Below are 23925 nucleotides of genomic sequence, written 5' to 3' on the forward strand. Positions count from 1 at the left end.
TAGATAATAATGAATAAAAATTTCATTTTTGCCAAGAAAATCTAGAGTTTCAGGAAGTATAACATAAAGCCATCCTAAATGAAATTCTGTTCTCCATACACAAATCTCCTCAAAACAAATAATTATTATGTACATTTATATGCAACTGTTGTAACAAAGTTCCACAGAAGGTAAATTACTTAAGAAATTGTTATTATCCTTTCTAAAACAATACACAATAGTTTAAGTTTTATGTGCCTTCTCAAGATTTTGAAAACATTTTTGCATTTTGCAATTTGGATATTCATTAACACTAACAGAAAAGGAAAGAGTGCCACCTACTGAACTGTAATCCCTTCCATATTTAAAAACAGGAAATCAATTTTCTTATTTATACTGAAGAATTTTAAGTCTCAATCAAGAGTAAAGTGGATAATTAATAAATAGTATAACAGCAGGGTATATCTAAATAACATTTTTACTGCATAATATCTGATAAAAATTAATTATAAGCTAAACCCAAGTTTGACTATATGAGAGAAATTATCAATTAATATGCACTAATTGTACACAAGGCATAAATAATAAGCATAAAATACCAACAGTTAATCAACACTGCAACACAATTTATCACAGTGCTCATAGTGAGAGAGACAGACAGAAAGATAGATATGGAATAGGTAGAGAGAAAAACATTACATTTTTCCTATAGTAAAATTATATACAAATAACTATATTTAAGTATTATTTAAAATAAAAAAGTCTAAGATTAAAAGTTAGAAAAAATGGATCAGTAAAACTAAAAATAAAACTAAAATATATCATCAAAAAGCAATGGAAGGGGCCGGGGCTATGGCAGAGTAAGTCAATCCTCTGTCACCAGTTCCTGTCCCAGCTGCTCCTCTTCCAATCCAGCTCTCTGCTATGGCCTGGGAAAGCAGTGGAAGATGGCCCAAGTGCTTGGGCCCCTGTACCCACGTGGGAGACCTGGAAGAAGCTCCTGGCCTCTGGCTTCAGATCATCCCAGCTCCGACTGTTGCGGTCATTTGGGGAATGAATCAGTAGATGGAAGACCTCTCTGTCTCTCTCTCTGTCACTGTTTGTAACTCCACCTCTCAAATAAATAATAAATAAAATCCTTTATATATATATACATATATATATATATATATATATATATTTGACAGAGTTAGACAGTAAGAGAGAGACAGAGAGAAAGGTCTTCTTTTGCCGTTGGTTCACACCCCAGGTGGCCACTATGGCCGGTGCATTGTGACCGGCACGCTGCGCCAATCCGAAGCCAGAAGCCAGATGCTTCCTCCTGGTCTCCCATGCGGGTGCAGGGCCCAAGCACTTGGGCCATCCTCCACTGCCTTCCCGGGCCACAGCAGAGAGCTGGACTGGAAGAGGAGCAACTGGGACAGAATCCAGCCTTGCAACCAGGGAGGATTAGCCTAGTGAGCTGTGGCACAGGCCTAAAGATCTCTTTTTATGTCTCTCTCTTTTTTCAAATAAATAAATCTTATAAAAAAAAAAAGTTTGAAAAACTACTCTGAATTAGCTTTAAATGTTAAGAAAAAGTATACTCACATAATTTATAAAGAAAAATATTAAAATACTAAACCATCCCTACAATTAAAGTACAATGAAACACATTAAGAAAAAGATGAATATTATAAAGTTTTATTTTAAAATGTTCTAAAAAACATGAAAGAACACAAATCAAAATTACAAAACTCAGAAATGATGAGACTGAGTTCAAGAAAGTAACCATATGATCTGCATCATATATGGTGCAATATTGAAAACTAGTAAAATTTAGTAAAATGGCATAGCTTAAGGACAAAAATTTTTTTTGCCTATTTCACTAATCATGAATGACAGTATTAGTATGGATTTTGCATGTATAATCTTGGATAAAGCAAATGAGTAATTATGAAATAGTTTTTATCTTCTTTTTACCTGAGAAACATTATTTGGTATCAAAAAATTTACTGATATATTATATTATAAAAGGTAAAAATTCTGTAACACTGAGTTTGAATTAGAAATATCTGTATGAATCCATATGGTACTCTATTTGTCTGTCTACACACCTATATACACGTACATATATACAATAAATACTTATCATTGCCTAGAAATAATGACCAGCCAAGTTATAATAAGTATTCTTAGTGGACATACTATGGAAAAACTGGATATACATCCAGAAGTACAAAACTGGGCCCTTATCTCACACCATATACAAAAATCAACTCAAATGGATTAAAGACTTACATATAAGATTTAAAACTGTAAAACGACCAAAAGAAAATGGGTAAAAAACTACAAAAGCATAGGCAACAAAAGTAAAAGCAGATAAATGGGATTACATCAAAATAAAAAGCTTCTGTATAACAAGGAAACAATTATTAGAGTGAATAAACAACCTACAGATTGGGAGAAAATATTTTGAAGTCACACCTCTGGTAAGTGATTAATATCCAAAATATAAAAGGAACTCAACTCTTGAGACAGAAAACCAATAATCCAATTGAAAACGGATTAGCCACATCTCAAACGAAGACATACAAATGACCCACTGATCAAGGAGAAAATGCTCAATGTCAATAATTATTAGGAAAATGCAAACTGAAAGCATAATGACATACCACCTCCCACATGTTAGAAAAGTTATTATGAAACAGATGAAAGATGGTGAGGATGAGGGAGGATGTGCAAACCCTTGTACACTGTCAGTAACAATGTAAGTTAGCACCCCATCACCGAAAACAGCATAGAGGTTCCTTAGAAGATCTAAAAATAGAACAACCATATGATGCAGCAATCCTACTTCAGGGTATTTACCTAAAGGATTTGAAATCACTATGTCAAACAGATATCTGCACTCCCATGTTAACTCACTGCAGTCCTATTCACAAAAGCCAAGATATGGAATCAACCTAACTGTCCATCAGTGAATGCAAGCATAAAGAAAATGTGAACTAAATATAAACCATGGAATATTATATAGCCTTTTAAAAGAAAGAAATTTTGTCATTTTGACAACATAGATGGAACTGGAGAACATTATGCTAAGTGAAATAAGACAGAGAAAGACAAACACCACATGTTCTCACTTATACAAAGAATCTAAAAGAATCAAACTCAGAGAAGCAACTAGAATAGTGATGATCTGAGGCTGGGAGGTGAAGGAAACAGGGAGGTGATGATCAAAGGGTAAAAAGCTTCAGTCAGATAAAGGCATAACTTTTTTTTCCTCTAAGATATATTGCACAGTATGGAAAATACAATAATAATGTATTGTACCTTTCAAAATCTCTAAAATCTCAAATATTCTCATTTTAAAAAGACAAATCATAAATTGCCTTTGTATCCCATAAGTAGAAGCAACTATACTTTGTCAATTTAAGATTTTAAAAACAAATCTCTGTTGTTATTTATTTACTTATGTAAAAGAGAGAAAGAACATCCCTATCTGCTAGTTCACTGCCCAAATGCTTCCAACAGCTGGAGTTGGCCAGGGCAGAAGCCAGGAGTTGAAACCACAGTCCAGGTCCACCATATGGGTGGCAGGAACCTAATTACTTGAGACATCACCACTGCCTCCCAGGGAACTGGAGCCAGTAATTGAACAAGGTACTCTGATGGGGCATTTTTTTTTTTTTTTGTTAAGATTTTATTTATTTATTTGAGAGGTAGAGTTACTGAAAGACAGAGAGAAAGGTCTTCCATTCACTGGCTCACTCCTCAAATGGCCACAATGGCTGGAGCTGGGCCTATCCAAAGCCAGGAGCCAGGAGTTTTTTCTGGGTGTCCCATGTGGGTGCAGCACTTGGACCATTTTCTACTGCTTTCCCAGGTCATAGCAGAGAGCTGGATTGGAAGAACAGCAGCCAGGACTAGAACTGGCACCCATATAGGATGATGGCAACATAGGCAGAGGCTTAGCCTACTATGCCACAACACTGGCCCTTGATGGGGCATCTTAACCACCAGATTAAACAGTTGTCCTTCAACTTACAACTTAAAAATAAATTTTTTAAAAATTTTGAGAATGCTATTTCCCAAGAAACTAGGGCTTTATGGAAAAAAAAATGATTGATTCCAACATAGGACATAAATATACAAGATGAGTTTAAAACATTTTGATACCTTAGAGAGTAAAAATGTTATCAAAGAGTACCAGAGTCATGTAAAAAGTTTTCAGAAACAAGACTGAGGAAGCTGCCACTGGCCAAAAATGGGACAATCAGACTTGCAATAAGAGTAAGCATTGTAATGAATGAAATCTAACAAATATGCTTAATTCCATGAGTTCAAAACTAAATTTTTTTAAGACACTTCCTAAGGGTGGCAAGGAACAAATTCATTATCTTTAAAACTGACTACATAAAATGAAAACAAGACAAATGCCTAATAACAAATGCACCAATTCAAGAAACATGAATAAGGAAGATAATATGATACCCTCAAAAGGACACAACACTTCAATACTACATTGTGAAGATGATGAAACTGAAGAAATGCCAGAAATGGAATTCAAACAATTGATCTTAGGATTACTTGGAAGTAATCAGAAGCAAATGCACAAACTAATGAAATCCATACATGACATGAAAGAAAATTTTCCCATGAAACTGAGATCTTAGAAATCAAAATGAAATCTTGGAAATGAAGAATTCAATAGAACAAATAAAAAATGCAGTGGAAAGCCTTAGCAGAAGAAAGAATATTCGACTTAGAAGACAAAGCACAGGAAATTATATAGTCAGACCAAACACAAGAAAAAATCAGAAAACTAAAAAACACTGTTGGGAATCTACAGGAGACTATCAAACAACCCAACATACAGGTTCTAGGAGTTCCTGAAGGCGTGTAAAGAGAGAAAGGATTAGAAGGCCTTTTTGGTGAAATAATAACAGAAACTTTCCTAATTTGGAGTAAGAAAGGAGCATTCAAATATAGGAAGCACAAAGAATTTATAATAGACATGACCAGAAAAATATTCACCACAACACACTGTAATCAAACTCTCCACAGTAAAACATAAAAGATTCTAAAATGTGCACGAGAGAAATGCCAGATTACTTTCAGGGGATCTCCAAATAAACTCACAACAGACTTCTCATCAGAAACCCTACAGGTTGGAAGAGAATGGCGAGATACATTCCAAGTCTTAAGAGTAAAGAACTATTGGGGCTTGTGCTATGGCACAGTAGGTTAATCCTCTGCCTGCAGCGCCGGCATCCCATGTGGGCGCCGGTTGTAGTCCTAGCTGCTCCTCTTCCAATCCAGCTCTCTGCTATGGCCTGGGAAAGCAATAGAAGATGGCCCAAGTGCTTGGGCCCCTGCACCCACGTGGGAGACTGGTAAGAAGCACCTGGCTCCTGGCTTCGGACTGGCGCAGCTCCGGCCGTTGTGGCCATTTGGGGGGTGAGCCAACAGAAGGAAGACCTTTCTCTCTTTCTCTCCCTCTCCCTGTCTGTAACTCTACCTCTCAAATAAATAAATAAATAAAATCTTAAAAAAAAAAAAAAGAGTAAAGAACTGTCAACCCAGAACACTATACCCTGCAAAGCTCTCATTTATGAACAAAGGTGAAATAAAGACCTTCCATGACAAACAAAATTGAAAGAATTTGTCACCACCCATCAAGCCCTGCAGAAGATGCTTAAGGATGTTCTGCACACAGAAACATGGTCATCACTACAAAAGAAAATAAAGGAAGAAAAATCTCCCAATAAAAGTACAAAGGAAATCCAAAGTAAAGTTCCTTGATAAAAAAATGACTGAAGATTGTGTATAGCTTACAAACAATAAAATAGGGTAACTATAAAAAAAGGAAAACAAGCATTCATCCTGCTTTCACAATAAGAACTATACCACTAAGTTACTTATATAGTAAATGAGAAAACTTCCTTGTGAAATTATTCCAATAAACAAATGAAATAAAAACAAAGACACAGAACATTATTACTTGGCAATATCTGATGAATTAATGGACCTGGGGATTCACCATCAATACTGTCAATACCAAGAAAAAAATTTTTTTAAGTGAAAATCAGACACTTTTAGCCTCCTGATGAAGAAACACAATATTACTTACATTTTACCAAAAGTACCAAAGCATTATATCTGAGTGGTTAAGTCTCAGATTCTCACTGCCAATTTAGAAAAAACATATTGAACTGCCCTAGGAGTGCACAGCAACAAAATCCAACCGTGAAGAAAACCCCTGGAAGTAAAATGATCCAAATTCTTTAACAAACTAATTCTAAGACAACATGAGGAAAGGGGATTTAGGGACTGCAAATTAAAATACCAGGTGTGCGTGTGAGGAATATTCAGTTAATGTGTCTAGGGATATACACTTGGCTGACAGTAGAGAAGCAAAAGAAAGCAAAGAAAGAAATTCCCATGAAGTCAGGATAGTGGTTATTTTTGGAGGGAGGAAGACAGGACTATGTTTGGAGTTGAGTATGGAGAGGGCTTTTGAGAAGTTTGTTCTGTTTGTTACACCGGGAAATGACTAAAAAGATTAAATGTCCTTTAGGTCAGCCACTTAGGTAGTAATTGGTGATTTTAAGGAGAGCTGGTGTAAGAAAAGAATGGGAGTAAAAGTTGTGATTGCCACAGATTGAGAAAGAAATAGTAGGTATTAAAGTGCATGGAGTTTCTTGTGTCTGGAATCCAAAAGTCGCACATGGATAGATCTAGGATTCACACCTGTTTAAATTCTTTCTGGGAAATGGGACTAGGAGAAAAGTGAGAACCTTTTACTTCAAACCTAACACCAGGGGTCTTCAATCAGTTCATTGGATGAGGGAGCACAGCAGGTTAAACCACTGTCTGTGATGTCAGCATCCTATATCAGAGCACCTGTTTGACTCCCAGCTCTGCTTGCAATCCAGCTCCCTGCTAATTCGCCTGGAAAAGCAGCAGAATATAGCCCAAGTACTTGGGCCCCTGTCATCCACAGGAGTGATGGAATTCCTGGCTCCTGGCTTTGACTTGGCCCACTCCTGACCAATGTGGCCATTTGGGGAGTGAACCAGAAGATGGAAGATGGAAGATCTCGATCTCTCTCTCTCTCTCTCTCTCTCTCTCTCTCTGTGATTCTTTGTTTCATATGAATAGAATAAATCTCAAAAAAGTTTATGGGGGTGGAAAACAGATGTTTTGGCCTGGCTAGCAGATAAGTTACCAACTGAGATGCCTGCATCTCATATACCCACCTCCAGATTCCTGCAAACCCTGGCCGAGAACAACGATGGCTGAAGGCACTGGATTCCTGCCACCCATGTGGAAGACGTGGATTGATTTCCAAGCTCCCAGCTTCAGTCCTGGCCCAACCCCAGCAATTACGGGTATTTGGGGGAGTAAATCAGCAGATAGGATCTATCTGTCTGTGTCTCCCAAATAAATAGACAAATCTATGTAAAGAGAATTGGCTTGGCGGCCTAAGTTTGATTCCCAGCTCTGCTCCTGATTCCAATTCCTGCTAATGGAGACTCTGAAGAAGTAAGTGATGGCTCAAGTGCTTGGGTCTATACATAGGTGTGGGAGATTTGGAGTTCCCAGCTCCTGACTCCAGTCTCAGCCCCAACGTGGCTGTTGCAGGCATATGAAGAGTAAACCAGTGAATAGGAGCTCTGTCTGTGCCTTCTCAAATTAAAAAAAAAAAAATCATGAAAAATGTGTATATGAAAAATTTTCGTGCCAAAATAATCTTTTTTTTTTTTAAACTTGAAAAGCGGAAAGACACAGAGGCAGGTAGACACAACTCCCATCACTGGTTCACTCCCTAAAGGCCCACAATGGCCAATATTTGAGCTGGGTTGAAACTAGTATCTGAGAACTCAAACCAGCTCTCCCATGTAGGTGACAGGGACCCAAATACTTGAGTGATCAACTAACTGGTGCCTCCCAGGGTCCACATGGGCAGGAGGTTGGTCTTAGAAACCAAAGGCAGGAATCAAATGTAGGCACTCAGATACTGGACATAGGCATCTTACCTGGTGTCTTAACTACCAGGTCAAATGCCAGCTTCTAAACTTATCTTTTAATTGCATTCTTCCTTGAAGTTTTTGAAATATCCTCAAATACCTGGGCAATACATTTTTCTCAACAAGCTTCTATTATATTTGTTAATTTGTTTCAAACCTGTAAATGGTTAAAGGGCTTCACAATAAAAATAGAAATCTAGGCCAGCGCCAGCACCCTGGGTTCTAGTCCTGGTAGGGGCGCTGGATTCTGTCCCGGTTGCTCCTCTTCCAGTCCAGCTCTCTGCTGTGGCCCGGGAGTGCAGTGGAGGATGGCCCAGGTCCCTGGGCCCTGCACCTGCATGGGAGACCAGGAGAAGCACCTGGCTCCTGGCTTCAGATCAGTGCAGCGCGCCGGCCGTAGCGGCCACTTGGAGGAGGAACCAACGGAAAAAGGAAGACCTTTCTCTCTGTCTCTCTCTCTCTCACTGTCTAACTCTGCCTGTCAAAAAAAAAAAAAAAAAAAAAAAATAAATAAAAAATCTCGGGGTGAGGAGGGGGGAGAAAAATCTTCATGTGGAGTTTCAAATAATTTACACAGATATTCCACCACCAAAGGCAGAGAGCTTAACTCCCCATTCCTTAAACTTGGGCTGTACATAGTGACTTTTCTTCCAAAGAGTATATTATGGGAAGAGGAAGAAAAGTAATTTTACAGTAGAGAAACCTGACAAACCTCTCGCTCTGTAACTCTACCTTTCAAATAAATCTTTATATCCATCTTTTCCCCCAAAGATTTATTTATTTATGTGAAAGGCAGAGTTAGAGAGAAATCGATCTTCCATCTGCTAGTTCCCTACTCAAATGGCCACAAAGGCCAGAAACCAGCCAGGAGCTTCTTCCAGGTCTCCCACATGGGTGACAGTGGCCCAGACATTTGGGCCATCTTCTGCTGCTTTTCCCAGGCCATTAGCAGGGAGCTGGATCCAAAATGCAGTAGACAGGACTCAAACTGGAGCCCATATGGGATCCTGGCATCATAGGCAGTGGGTGGTTTTACCCACTATCCCACAACACTAGTCCCATAGGGTTATATTCCTAATACACTATTTTACTTCTCTACCTCAAAACTCATATTCTCCGGTTTAATCACAAGAGAAACAGAAAAATTCCAATAAAGAAGCACCTTGTGATACAGCTGAACAAATTCTCAAAATTGTCCAAGTCATCAAAAACCAAAACAGCGTGAAAAACTCTGTCAAGAGAAGTCTAAAGAGACACAAAACTAAATGTATGCGTATCCTGGGTGCGTTCCTGTGACAGAGAAGAGACATCAGGTGGAAACCAAGGATACCTGACTAAAATACGGACATTAATTAATAACAACATATCAATTTTGGTTAATTAATTATACCAAGTACATTATACTTGGTTAACATAATAATAAGGGAACTGGGTATAGAATGTAAAAGAATACTTGTACCATCAGCTTTTTTTTCTATAAATCTACAACTATTCCTTTAAAAATTCTGTGTAAAATTAAAAAAATCTAAATCCTGAAAGAAGCAATATCATGGTATCTTAATCAAGTATAGGTTAGGGTGGCAAGTTTCCTACAATAAATAAAACACAGTGATTGTTTGTATTTCTCTTTTCTTTCCATGTAAACATTCTGAAGCAGTCAACACATCACCAGAGGACCCTCACTGACCACTGATCTAGTGATTGCACTCTGCGAACCAAAGACTTTGGCACAGAACACTGTTTTCAGACACTGCTTAGCACAATAAAAGAAGCAAAAAAAAAAAAATATTAGTGTGACTCTGAAAATAAGTATGGCAAACTAGGAAGAGAATGTTCTTGGATAAAATACACTGGGTGCCAACCATCAGAACTGTAACCGTCCAAGCAAAAAAGGGCATGTATAAAATATTTTCAGAGTGGTCTCATTTCTAAACAGATATAATCAGATACAGTTGGCAAGAATTTTCATGTATCATCTCATCCTCTCTCATCTTTACATTGCTGATAATCAAACAGCTCTTCAGTCAAGCTGCAACCCCAGCCCAGCTGTCAGGTATAGGTTCCCTGAGAGTCTAAGCACCTGATGTTTTACTGTTTTATCTTTGCTCTTTCTTTTATTTTATTATATATTTTTTTTGACAGGCAGAGTGGATGGTGAGAGAGAGAGACAGAGAGAAAGGGCTTCCTTTGCCTTTGGTTCACCCTCCAATGGCCGCCGCGGCCAGCACACCACACTGATCCGATGGCAGGAGCCAGGTACTTATCCTGGTCTCCCATGGGGTGCAGGGCCCAAGGACTTGGGCCATCCTCCACTGCACTCCCAGGCCACAGCAGAGAGCTGGCCTGGAAGAGGGACAACCGGGACAGAATCCGGCGCCCCGACCAGGACTAGGACCAGGACTAGAACCTGGTGTGCCGGCACCGCAGGTGGAGGATTAGCCTATTGAGCCGTCCACCAGCCTCCTTTGTTCTTATTGTAAAGACATTTCAGGAATGTATACTGCATCTGAATTCAAAAGTAACTTCTTAAAAGTGAGGAAGGATGGGGCCAGCACTGTGAGGTACTGAGTTAAGCATCCATCTGTGGCATTGGCATCCCATACAGGCACTGGTTTGAATCCTAGCTGCTCCACTTCCAATCCAGCTCCCTGCTAATAATCTGAGAAAGTAGTGGAAGATGGCCCAGGCTCCTGAACCTGAGTAGGAGACCCAAGGGAAGCTCCTGAGCCCTGGCTTCGGACTGGCCCAGTTCCAGCCATTGCGGCCACTTGGGGAGTGAACCAGTGGATGGAAGACCTCTCTTTCTGTCTGTAACTCTGTCTCTCAAGTAAATAAATAAAATCTTAAAAAAAAAAAAAAAAAAAAAAAGGAAAGAAAGAAACGAGAAAGGAGGGACTGGCATTGTGGCACAGTGGGTTAAGCCACTGCCTATGACATCAGCATCCCATATGAGTGCCAGTCCAAGTCCTGGCAGCTCCATTTACAATCCAGTTCCTTGTTAATGTGCCTGGGAAAGCAGCATAAGATGGCCTATATGGTTGGGTCCCTGCAACTGACATGAGAAAACTGGATGGAGTTCTTGCTCCTGGCTTCAGCCTGACCCAGTCCTAGCTATTGTAGTCATTAGAAAGTGAATGAACAGAATGAACAGATGGAAGATCTCTGAGGAACTCTGCCTTCCAAATAAATAAATAAATAAATTTTTTTAAAAAAGTAAGGAAGGAGAAATTGAAAGAGAATTAATATTTGGGGCCGGCGCTGTGGCACAGCGGGTTAATGCCCTGGCCTGAAGCACTGGCATCTCACATGTGCGCTGGTTGGAGACCCAGCTGCTCCACTTCCAATCCAGCTCTCCAGCTCTCTGGGAAAGCAGTAAAAGATGGCCCAAGTCCTTGGGCCCCTGCACCCGCATGGGAAACCAGGAAGAAGCTCCTGGTTCCTGGCTTCGATCGGCGCAGCTCCAGCTGTTGAGGCCAACTGGGGAGTAAACCTTTGGATGGAAGACCTCTCTGCCTCTCCTCTCTCTGTGTAACTCTGACTTTCAAATAAACAAAACTAAATCTAAAAAAAAAAAAAAAAAAAGAATTAATATTCATTATTAAGTGGCTTACGAGTTAAGCATTTTTCTATTTCATATAACTGTCTTATAAAATCTCACTCGGCCGGCGCCGCGGCTCACTAAGCTAATCCTCCGCCTTATGGCACCGGCACACCGGGTTCTAGTCCCGGTTGGGGCGCCAGATTCTGTCCCGGCTGCCCCTCTTCCAGGCCAGCTCTCTGGGAGTGCAGTGGAGGATGGCCCAAGTGCTTGGGCCCTGCACCCCATGGGAGACCAGAATAAGTTCCTGGCTTCTGGCTTCGGATCAGCGCGGTGCGCTGGCCGCGGCGGCCATTGGAGGGTGAACCAAAGGCAAAGGAAGACCTTTCTCTCTGTCTCTCTCTCTCACTGTCCACTCTGCCTGTCCAAAAAAAAAAAAAAAAAAAAAAAAAAAAAAAAATCTCACTTAATCTTCCCTACCACTGATATGGTAGGTATAAGTACACCTATTTTATGGATGACAAATATGAAGTTCAGAGAGGTAAAGCTACTCAGAAAGAATACATACTCATTAACTACTTAAGTCTTATCTGAATGACTCTGAAGTCCACGTTTTCTACTGTAACCACTTCTGGCCACTCTTCTTGCATATTCTCCAAAGCATTCAAGAGTTATAAGCAGGGGCTGGAGCTGTGCTGCAATGGGTTAAAGCCCAGCCAGCAGCACCAGCATCCCATATGGATGCTAGTTCAAGTCCTGGCTGCTCCACTTCTGATCCAGTTCCCTGCTAATTCACCTGGAAAAACAGTAGAGGATGGCGCAAGTCCTTGGGCCCCTGCACACACGTGGAGCTACAGGCTCCTTTCTTTGGATCTGCTCCCAACTGTTGTGGCCATCTGGGGAGTGAACCAGCAGATGGAAGATCTCTCTAACTCTTTCAGATAAATAAAATAAATCTTTAAATTAAAAAAAAAGATTCTAAGCAACAAGACACATCAATGCTCTAATATAAACCAAGTTGAATGATTAATAAGACCATAGTCACTTGACAATACATTGCTTAATAATATTTTATGACCAACATCTGGCTCTATGGCTCTTAAAGATGTAAAAGGAAAATAAAGAATATGGTAGGCAGTCTCATTACCAAAGTTCCTCATCTCAGTTCTTACTACACTGTTCACCACTAATCAGAACTTTAACAGCTTTCTAAAATACTGTACCTATGAAAACATATTTCAGATTAGAGTAAGTTGACTTGTGTGACTATATTAAAAAATGGAAAGCAGGGTTGAGTGCTGTGGGGCAGCAAGTCAAGCCGCTACCTGCAGTGGCAGCATCCCATATGGGCAATGGTTCCAGTCCCAGATGCTCCACTTCCAATCCAGCTCCCTGATAATGTGTCAGGGAAAGCAACAAAAGATGGCCCAAGTGCTTGGGCCCCTGCCCTCACATGGGAGGCCCAGATGAAGCTCCTGACTCCTAATTTTGGCCTGACTCAGCCCTGGCTGTTACTGCCATTGGGGAGTAAATGAGTGGATGGAAGGTGTCTCTCTCTCTCTCTCCCCCAACCCCCCCCCCCGCCTCTGCCTCTGCCTCTCCCTCTGCCTCTGCCTCTTCTTCTCTGTAACTCTACCTTTCATATAAATAAATAAATCTTTTTTAAAAAGTGGAAAGCATGCGATTGCATTTTATATTTTTTTCCCAAGAATGAAGGGAAAGATCTTGATAAGCATCTGCTTGTACTGCCTGGCACTTAATACATCCTTATGAGCAACACTTCTGCCCCTTAGATAACACATAATAAGAGTTAGCTGACAAAGAGAAGCAGCATTCTCAAGGCTTATGCTATTTTCCTTTTAGAATTTTATTTATTTATTTATTTGAAAGACAGAGTTATAGAAAGAAGTAAAACCAGAGAGAAAGGTCTTTAATCCACTGGTTCACTCCCCAAATGACTGCAATGGCCAGAGCTGGGCCAATCTGAAGCCAGGAGCTTCTTCTGGGTCTCCACACAGGTACAGCGGCCCAAGGACTTGGGCCATCTTTCAGTGCTTTTCCAGGCCATAGCAGAGAGTTGGATGGGAAGTGGAGCAGCCAGGACTTGGATCGGCACCCATATGGGATGCTGGCACCGCAGGCTGGGGCTTTAACCTACTGTACCACAGGGTCGGCCCCTAAAATGTTTACAATTTATATCATATAAAAGTTTAAATATAATTTCTCTTTTTGCTTCAAATAATCCAGAAAAAGAAACCAAACATTTACTACAGTATAGTACTTTCAGCCAGAAGCCAGTAGCTAAGATCACATATTAATTCCTTAACTGCCAGTCTGATATATTAGTAGTATTTAAACATGGTAACCATAATACTTTAAAAGAATTTTACTATGTATTATTGCATGCTATAAAAATAAAACATGAGGGGCAGGTGATGTGGTATAGTGGGTTAAGCTGCAGCCTGCAATGCCAGCATCCTATATGGATATCGGTTACAGTCTGGCTGTCCCACTTCTGATTCAACTCCCTGCAAGCACGCTTAGGAAAGCAGCAGAAGATGATCCAAGACTTGGGCCCCTGCACCCATATGGGAGACCCAGAAGAAGTTCCTGGCTCCTGGCTTCAGTCAGGCCCAGTCCTGGGCATTGTAGTTCATTTGGGGAACGGGAACTAGCGGATGGAAGATTTTTCTCTCTCTGCCTCTCCTTCTTTCTCTCTGTAACTCTGCCTTTCAAATAAATAAATCTTTAAAAAGACAATAATAAAACAAGAGGAGTCAAAGAGTTAAGTATGAGTCTATTATCAAAGTCTAGCTTTAGTTTTGGGTAGTCAGGTTGTCACAACTTATTACATTATTTTAAAAGATTAAATATATAAATGAAAGTTATGCATAGACCAGTGATGAATGTGTATACCAACCAAGGATTAAGATTAACCCAAAGTTTTCAATCTGATCCCAAAGTTGTTGTTTTGTTTTGTTTTTTTTTTTTTTTTTTTTTTTGGACAGGCAGAGTGGACAGTGAGAGAGAGAGAAACAGAGAGAAAGGTCTTCCTTTGCCGTTTGTTCACCCTCCAATGGCCGCCATGGCCGGCGCGCTGTGGCCGGCGCACCGCGCTGATCCGATGGCAGGAGCCAGGTACTTATCCTGGTCTCCCATGGGGTGCAGGGCCCAAGCACCTGGGCCATCCTCCACTGCACTCCCTGGCCACAGCAGAGAGCTGGCCTGGAAGAGGGGCAACCGGGACAGAATCCGGCACCCCGACCGGGAGTAGAACCCTGTGTGCCGGCGCCGCAAGGCAGAGGATTAGCCTAGTGAGCCGTGGCGCCGGCCTTTGATCCCAAAGTTTTTAAAAAGACAGAAAAAAACCCCAAGAATTATTAAACAATTTAACTATTAATCAGAAGATGTGATATGAGAAAGATAAGCAAATCGCAAAACAAATTTAGAGCTCTCTCTCACATGCGCTGTTTCTCTGCCCTTCCGATAAAGAAAAAAAAATAAACAAAATAAAATTACTTTCACACTATGTGTAATTGGCACATAAAAACTTAAGTGGATTTTTGTTTGGATTGGGGTCCAATTCCCAAGAAACCTCATTATGTATATGCAAATGTTCCAATTTATGAAAATACCCCAAATCTTATGCATTTCTGATCCCAAGCATTTCAGATAAAGAATGCTCAATCTGTATTAGTGTTTTTTCTTTAATTTCTTCCCCTTTAATGCCTTAACTTTTCACCTAGTATGTGATTATCATTCATGTTGTCTTAGTACAATTATAAATTTTGTGTACTTATAAGCAGCCCTTAAGCTAAAAATTTCAGAACCATACAAAAATAATACAAAAATTAATTCTGAAAGGACAAGACATATCATGGATTAATCAATTAGCACTACTTTCATCATTTAGGATGGTTGCCACTGTTGTGGTGTAGTGGGCTAAGCCACTACCTATGATTCTGGCATCCCATATGTGTACTGGTTCAAGTACAAGCTGCTCCATGATAAGGTGCCCGGGAAGGCAGCAGATGGCCCGTGTACTTGGACCCCTGCCACACACATGAGAGACAGGGATGGAATTCTAGGATCTCTCTCTAACTCTCCCTCTTTCTGTAACTCTGTCTTTTAAATATTAAAAAAATAATAATAATAAAAGAAAATATCTAGGATGATTAATAAACTATATTCAACGATAACATCAAATAAGGAAATTCCAGGATCACTGACATTCATGGTCTATGAAAGAGAAAACAGAGTTTCTTTCAACCAGGTTTACTAGGCCTCTGCCAAGAAAGCCTACTTTAATGATGTCGGCATTTATAATTTATTTATTTTCATTTTATCTGAAAGAGAGAGAGAGGGTAAGACATCTTCCATCTGCTGGTTCATTCCCAAATGCTCATAGCAACTAGAAATAGCCAGGCTGAAGCCATGGTCTCTCTCTCTCTCTCTAATAATTTTTTCTAAATTTATTTATTGAGGCCAGTATTGTGGCACAGCAGATCAAGCTGCCACCTGTGACACCAGCTTCCCATGTGGGTGGTGGTTTGAGACCCAGTTGCTCCACTTCTGATCCAGCTCCTTGCTAATTGCCTGGGAAAGCAATGGAAGGTGGCTGCTTTCCTAGATAAATTAGCAGAAAGCTGGATTGGAAATGGAACATTTGGCACTCAAACCACTGCCCACATGGGATGCAGGTGCTTCAGGTTGTGGCTTTATCCAGATGCGCCACATGAGCCATCATCCACTGCCTGCCCAGAGTGGGCATCCCAAGCAGGGTCTTTATCACTGCACCAAATACCCTGAATACCCTAGAGCACCACCCCCTGAAAATGTCAGTACTTAAACACATCTGTTATATTTTTTAAAGTAAATAAATTTCTGCTTACAGAAGGAGTAACCAATCTGAGTTTCTAAGATTAAAAACAGTGACATTAGACACCATGAAGTTTAAAGAGAATTTGAGAACATAAATAGTAAAAGTTTCTTAAAGTCAATATAGGCTGCAAATACAAACAAATCTAGGGAGGTTGGTGAGGGGCAGAATTTCAAGCAATTGCTAGGGGAAGTTGAGGACAACCAAGGTGCATCTGTAGATTTTCACGTCCTGCTGTTAATGATATGAGCAGGCCTGGGAAGGATGAGAAGCAAGGAACTGTACTCAGGAGACAAGTAGTGATGAATACAATTAAAGAACACTTCCTGAAGCCATGCTTTGTTTGAAGCACTGCTCTAGGCCCTGGTGATACTGACTTCAATCAGTATTAATCTCTAAAGACTTAGATCAGAGAAGAGTCAAACTATTGAGCAGTCTATTTCCAAGGGGCTCAAACCAGTAAACGATAAAAGGCTATACAGCAAGTTCTTTCCACACGTATCACAGCTATTAACCAGCATGGATATAATGCTTCATTTTCAGCAAATGAACTACAGCATTGTGCTCTATTCAGTAGAGTCCACTGTGCCCAAAACCCAGAGTGTCTATGATGATTCACCAGTTCACAACAAAGCTCTTCAACTGAGATCTAATATTTGCCTAGCTTTTCAGATGAGGCAACACAAACACACAGACTGCAAAACAACTTATACCAAGTTCAAACCTAGTCCATGAAACAAATAAGTAACACTTCAAAATGCTTTTTAAAGTGAACAGGACCGGGACCAGCGCTGTGGCACAGCAGGTTAATGCCCTGGCCTGAAGCACCAGCATCCCATACAGGCACCAGGTCTAGTCCCGGCTGTTCCACTTCTGATCTGGCTCTCTGCTATGGCCTGGGAAAGCAGTGGAAGATGGCCCAAGTGTTTGGGCCCCTGCACCTATGTGGGAGACCCGGAAGAAGCTCCTGGCTCCTGGCTTCAGCCTGACACAGTCCTGGCCATTGCGGGGCCATTTAGGGAGTGATTCAGTGCATGGAAGACCTCTCTCTCTAACTTTGCCTCTCAAATAAATAAATAAATAAAATCTTAAAAAAAAAAAAAAAAGTGAACAGGACCTTGTAGTAAATAAATTGCAAGAAATCCTTAGGGCAACTCTGGTGGGACAGTATATTCACAAGAGCCAAAAGGAAGAAACAATCCAAATGCCAAATGCCCAGGGACAAATGAAAAGGGCAAAAAATGGTAGAAAACACATATAATCAGTCTGCCTTAGAAATGAAGAAATTTCTGATAAATGCTACAAGATGGAAGAACCTTAATGCTAAGTGAGACAGGCCAATTACAAAAAGACAAAGACTATATGATTCCAAATTTATTAGCGATATCTAGAGTGGATCAGTTCATAGACAGAAAATGAATGATCCCGAACAGGCAGAAGGAAGAGGAGAATGGGGAGCTAATTTTAATGGGGCAGAGTTTCAACGCAGGAAAACGAAAAGTTCTGCAGATAGATGGTGGTGACGGTGTCACAATGTGAGTCTACTTAATGTTATAGAACTGTACATCGCAAAAATGGGTACATCAATTTTACATATGTATTATCAGAATTTTAAAAGTCATAAAAAAGTTATTTCTGGCATCATCTGCATTGTGCTGAAGTATACCTATGATTTTAGAATCCTGAAAAGAACAGAAATTGCAACTTTTCCATTTGTTACAATGAAAAATATTCTGTACTTACAGACCACAAATTACTTAAGTTCACCTCTTTAGAATCTTAGTGAACTTAATGATCAACAAGTAAAATCACACAGGAAGAAAAACTCCACGATAGGATACACCGCTGTACCGAATTATTACTTTATAATCACAAGTTCTGTATGATCAAACAAACATTTCTACTCATCATAAAACCAGAGATGCATCTGCATAACATCAGTGAATATTCACAGCAACTCACTCCCCATCCCCAGTAAAAAGCAATGGTATTCAATTCATATTAATAATAAAAGGGGAAGAAAAGAGATACCCAATTTTTCTGTTTCAAAGGTTTTTCTTACTTGATATCCTATTCTTATATAATACAAGGGTATTTTAAAAAGTTCATGGAAGATGGAATTGAAAGATAAGTTTATTTTGGTACAAAAACTGTTTGAAATTCATGCATATGAGAGATCTTCAAAAAGTTCATGAAAAATATGTATTATTCTCTGTGTAAGGATTTCAAAACTTTTTTGCATCAAAATAAACTTCGTATTTTTTTAAGATTTATTTACTTATTTATTTGAAAGGCACAATGACAGAGAGAGAGAGCTTTCATCTGCTGGTTCACTCTCCAAATGCCATCAACAGCTATGGGTGGGCCAGGCACCTGGAACTCCATCCAGGTCTCCCACGTGGGTGGTAAGGACCAAAGCACCAGGGCCATCATCTGTCGCCTTCCAAGGTGCATTAGCAGGAAGCTGTATCAAGAATAGCAAGAGGGGTGACTTGAACTGACATTCCAAAATGGGATGCAGACATCCCAAGTGGCAGCTTAACTTGCTGTGCCACAATGTCTGCCCAAAATTTATCTTTTAATTTCACTTTTCCATGAACTTTTTGAAGTACCCTCAAATGTCTACTGAAAAGTTTCTCTCTGTGGCCATATTCTATTCTTCCCTACTCAAAACCTACAAGGGAGATAAATGACTCTTCAGACATAACCTTGATCACACAATAGTTCTGCCTAGTAATCCCAGGTGCAAGTCTGCTGATCTAAGGGTTAGAATAATTTCTATACAACACTCAAATATTTTTATTGCACTTTTAGAACTTATACATTGGCATAGTCTGAAAAACTAAGAAGATCAAAAATTCATTAATTGTTAGTATAGGAGGAAGAAACAAACATAATCACAAACCTTCTTGAGAAGACACAATGGGTGGCATGTAATCAGGAATGTATTCTTTTCTTTCCTCGGCATCTTTACTTCCAGGTTGAGGAAATTGCAGTACATTGTTCTTGCTAACAGGAAATGAGGGGATTTGATGTGGGAAAGTGACAGGTTCAATGTTGTGAATATAGTCTTCTAGTTCATGTAGACTAACCCCCATAAGTTGGAAAGCTTCACCAACATCGTCCAAAATTGGGTCTGTTCGGCCATCTGCAACAATGTCAAAAGCAAATAAAATTATTTTAAGAAAACCCCATTATTTTTTAAAATATTTAAAAAGTATTAAGTAAAAGTATTAAGCTCAGAATCAAATATGCTGTATATTTAAGACCTAGTTACTAGAAAGAACTTATTAAATTTTAAACATCACGTTACTTAAGTATCAGAAAGCTAATTCTTAAAGTCACTTTAAAATATAACTAGACAACTACCCAAAACACCACAATCACTTTAATGATCAGCTAGGATAGAACAAATACTAAGAAAAGTTTACAGGGCAGGTGCTTGACATGGTGGTTATATTGCTACTTGGGACACTAGGCACCCCACCTTGGAGGGCCTAGTCCAAGTCCTAGATACTCAGCTTCTGATCCAGCGTCCTGCTAATGCAAATTCTGGGAAGCAGCAAATGATAGTCCAAGTACTTGTGTCCCTGCCACCCATGTGGGAGGCTGGGACTGAATTCAATGCTCACTGCTTTTGCCTGGCTCAACTCTGGTTGTTATGGGCTTTGGGGAAGTGAACCAGTGAATGGAAGATTTCTCTCGGTCCCTCTATTTCCATTTCTGACTCTCTGTCTTTCAAACAAAGTAATTTTTAAAATTTTTTTAAAAAAAGTAGTTTAGGAGCCAGTGCTGTGGCACGGTGTGGGTGAGACTCTGCCTGTAGCACTTGTATCCCACATGGACGCAGGTTCGTTTCCTGGCTGCTTCTCTTCCAATCCATCTCTCTGCTAGGGCCTGTAACACTGCCTTTCAAATAAATAAATAAATCTTCAAAAAAAAAAAAAAAAAAAAAGAAAGAAAAGAAAAGAAGCAGAGGCAGAGAGAGAGAGAGAGGTCTTCACTGCTGGTTCACTCCCCCAAATGGCTTCAATAGCTGGAGATGGGCTGATCAGAAGCCAGGAGCCAGGAGCTTCTTCCAGGTCTCCCAAGCGGGTACAGGGGCCCAAGCCCCTGATTACATGCCACCCATTGTGTCTTCTCAAGAAGGTTTGTGATTATGTTTGTTTCTTCCTCCTATACTAACAATTAATGAATTTTTGATCTTCTTAGTTTTTCAGGCTATGCCAATGTATAAGTTCTAAGTTCTATAAGTTCTTCCCAGGCCATGACAGGGAGCTAGATCAGAAGTGGAGCAGCCAGGACTAGAACTGACACCTTCTGGGATGCTGGTGCTACAGGCACAGGATTAGCCCACTACGCCATAGCCCTGGCTCCTACATACAAATTTTCAAATGTAATTGAAAAAGACATCACATAAAATGGATAGTGATAAAAAGATAAAATATTAGACACAGGGGCAGGTATTGTAGCACAACAGGTTAAACAACTGCTTGGGATCCCTGCATCTCATATTAGGATGCTAGTTTGAGTCCCAGTGGCTTCAATTCTCATCTAGTTTCTTGCTAATGCACCCTGGTAAGCAAGAGTTGATGGCTCAAGTGCTTGGGCCCCTGCCATCCTTGTGGAAGACCCAGATAGAGTTCCATGCTCCTGGCTTTGGCCTGGAACAGGCCTGGCTTTTAGGGGCATTTAGGAATTTAGGAAGTGAACCAGCAAATAAAAGATTCTCTCTCATTTTCTCTCTCCCTCTCCCTCTCCCTCTCGCTCTCTCAATATTACTCAGCCTTCAAGTAGACGAAAATAATTAGCAAACATTTAAAAATGTTACAATGAGATTTTCATTACAAAAAGCAAGTTTTTTCCCATGTCCCTTAACAAAACTTAACTTCTACATATTTTTAAACATCTATGAAAATTCTAGATCCTGATATGCAATAGCCTAAAGAATTTTTTAACTGAACTCTTCTAGGATCACGTCAAAATTATAAAATTAAATTCCACTGTAAAATTAAAAATAATCTAAATTCTGTAAGGACTGGATATGCATGTGCTCACACGCCCACAGAAGAGCCTGGAAGGACACACAATCAACAGTTAACAGTTCAAGGGCTTAGAAGCTGCAATACAGCTAGTAGTATGGTTGAAGCAGGAGACTTACTTCTAACTTCAAACACTTCTGCAGTCTTTGAATTTTCCTATAAGCATGGGTTACTTCTGTGATGTATGAAAAAGAAAAAAGTAAATAAAGTAATACTCATTCTTCTTACTGAACAGAGATATGCATTTCAACTCTTCTATTCCTCTTAACGTTATCACCCTCTCTGTCTAAAAACACTGATCATCTTGAATTCGTCCACAGGCTTTGCAATCTCAACCCAAGACCTTCTGGACCCCCTTCCCTCTTTTTACTACGGTTTCAGTATATTTTTCTCTCTTTATTCCTACTACCACTCACTATTCAATACAGTGTCAAGTTCTGTCCACTGGAATCTCTCTTGAACCCCAGTGCCAGCAATATTTTCTTGAAATACCACTGTCATCACATTATTTATTTTTCTACTTAGGAACATACACTGTTTCCTACCACATGTTTCCATTCTCCATCTATATTTTTAAGTCCCTCCAGAACCTGATTTCACTCTGCTGAACACCTTTCAAATAAACTAGCTACATATGTCAAGCTGGTCGCCTTATTGGCATTTTCTTCATCCTTAATCTTATTTGGTCACCACAGTTTATGCTATCCTCAAACCCGGAATTATTCTCTACCTTCATACAACCACACTTCACAGCTTAACTCAAGCATCATCTGTGCTGTAAAGCAATCTACCATGGAATCCACAGCTCATAACCATCTCTCCTTTATCTATCCCTTCTGCATTTACTCCCTATACCGTGCAATAATTATGTTACAGCACTAGTCTTAAAGAATCGTTCTGAGAGATTCAGCACTTGCTTTCAGCAATGCACACATATTTTTCACATAATACAACTCATACAGAAACATCTGCCCCTAAATGCTTAGAAGATTTTCATCTAAGGGAAATTTTAAAATTCCTTATTTGTTGAATTAATAGTAACTCCCAATACATGCTTTATCTTGAGAAAAAAATAATTTTTAAGGAATAAAAGCCATTGGTTGTTTTTTGCTGATACTTTGATACTCTTAATTTTGTTCAGTAATTCTAAATCTGTAACACCTAGTACAGGTCTTAGTGCATAAGTGGTGCTCAAAAGACAAAAAAGATAGCATACTGGTAACATGAGGTTACAGAATCTGATTTTAAAGTCAGAATGGTATAGAGAAAAAAAATCTAAAGATGTCTAATAAGTATACCAAAATTAGCATGGGAGACCAGCAGGAGGCACCCGGCTCCTGGCTTCGGACCGGCACAGCGCCAGCCGTGGCGACCGTTGCGGGAGTGAACCAACAGAAAGAAGACCTTTCTCTCTGTCGCTCTCTCACTGTCTATAACTCTCTCTCTGTCTCTCTCTCTCACTGTCTAACTCTGCCTGAAAAACAAAACAAACAAAAAAACAGCAAACCACAACGGGAATAATGGCCCTGAAAACTGCATTCTCACTGAAACCAAGAAAATTAACTATAGAAATCAGGTAATTAGAAACAAAGTTCACATTAAAGCATTACAATTATCCCTTGATGACTTTGGAATACCCAGTACCATGGAATGCCAGCATATATTCTGGTTCTGTGTATAAGGCTGAAAAGGTAACTATGTATTCAAGGGCTATTTTAAGTACCTAGCCATATTCTTAGGGAACTAGTAGCAAAAACATAACCTGGACTGGGCATAAAAGTAGCAGTATATGCAGGGATGATGTCTGGGGACCAGGGATAAGAAGCAAAAGCCAGGAGTATTCTGTTGGTGGTACACTGTCAAGATCATAACGAATGCCGTTACTTTGCAGTTCCAAATTTAGAAGTATTAGTGAAATCAGGCATTCAAAAAAATAGACATTTTGGGGACTCAAAAAGTGAAGACAATAAAGAACTACTATGGTAGCAGATTATCAGCTCATTTATTCAACAACTGTTTCCTGGGTGCCTATTATATTGTGGCCCCAGACAAGTTTACAGAATACAAATATAACCCATTTGTGTCCAGGAGAGCCTGAAGAGACAGAAGCAGTTTACAAAACAAGGTGATAAACAGCATAACAGAAATATGCACAGAATTATGAGAGCAGATAACCTGAGTTCCCTAGAGCAATGGTAAGTGAATCTCAAGATGTAAGCAGAACTACTGGAAGAGAAGGGGCCCAAGGACACTCCAGGAAGCAGCATGCATACAGGAAAGGATGGCTTAAAATGTTCTGGCAGGTAGCTCAGCAGATTAGTAAGGCAGGGTGGCAGCAGATAAGAAAGATGGTAGCTCACAGAGGCAACTGTGTGCTGTTAATAGGTGTTTTTTTGGGGGGGGGTTTGCCTGTAAACAATGAATACAACTGAAATATTTTTAAGAATGACAGGAGAACTGCATTATGGACAGATT

At 39.8% G+C, this 23925-nt stretch overlaps 1 protein-coding gene across 5 annotated transcripts in view; it reads right to left on the reverse strand.

Moving 5' to 3' along the window:
• TAF3 (TATA-box binding protein associated factor 3) overlaps positions 1-23925 on the reverse strand; it is a 216230-nt gene that overhangs the window by 190845 nt on the left and 1460 nt on the right. For 3 of the 5 annotated variants that reach the window (XR_011381579.2, XM_002717345.6, XM_089312345.1), the window contains exon 2: positions 19314-19556. Coding sequence is in view for 2 of the 5 variants with exons in the window: in XM_002717345.6 (XP_002717391.5) it covers positions 19314-19556 (243 nt within the window). In the remaining 3 variants the exon portion in view is untranslated. Of the gene's footprint in view, positions 1-19313; positions 19557-21569; positions 21626-23925 lie in introns of all 5 variants that reach the window. The other 2 variants (XM_051821564.3, XM_089312346.1) reach the window with 1 other exon arrangement.

The sequence above is a fragment of the Oryctolagus cuniculus genome, chromosome 13, assembly GCF_051225735.1.
Source record: "Oryctolagus cuniculus isolate XC-2025 breed Fujian yellow rabbit chromosome 13, ASM5122573v1, whole genome shotgun sequence".
In the NCBI taxonomy this organism is placed as follows: Eukaryota; Metazoa; Chordata; class Mammalia; order Lagomorpha; family Leporidae; genus Oryctolagus; species Oryctolagus cuniculus.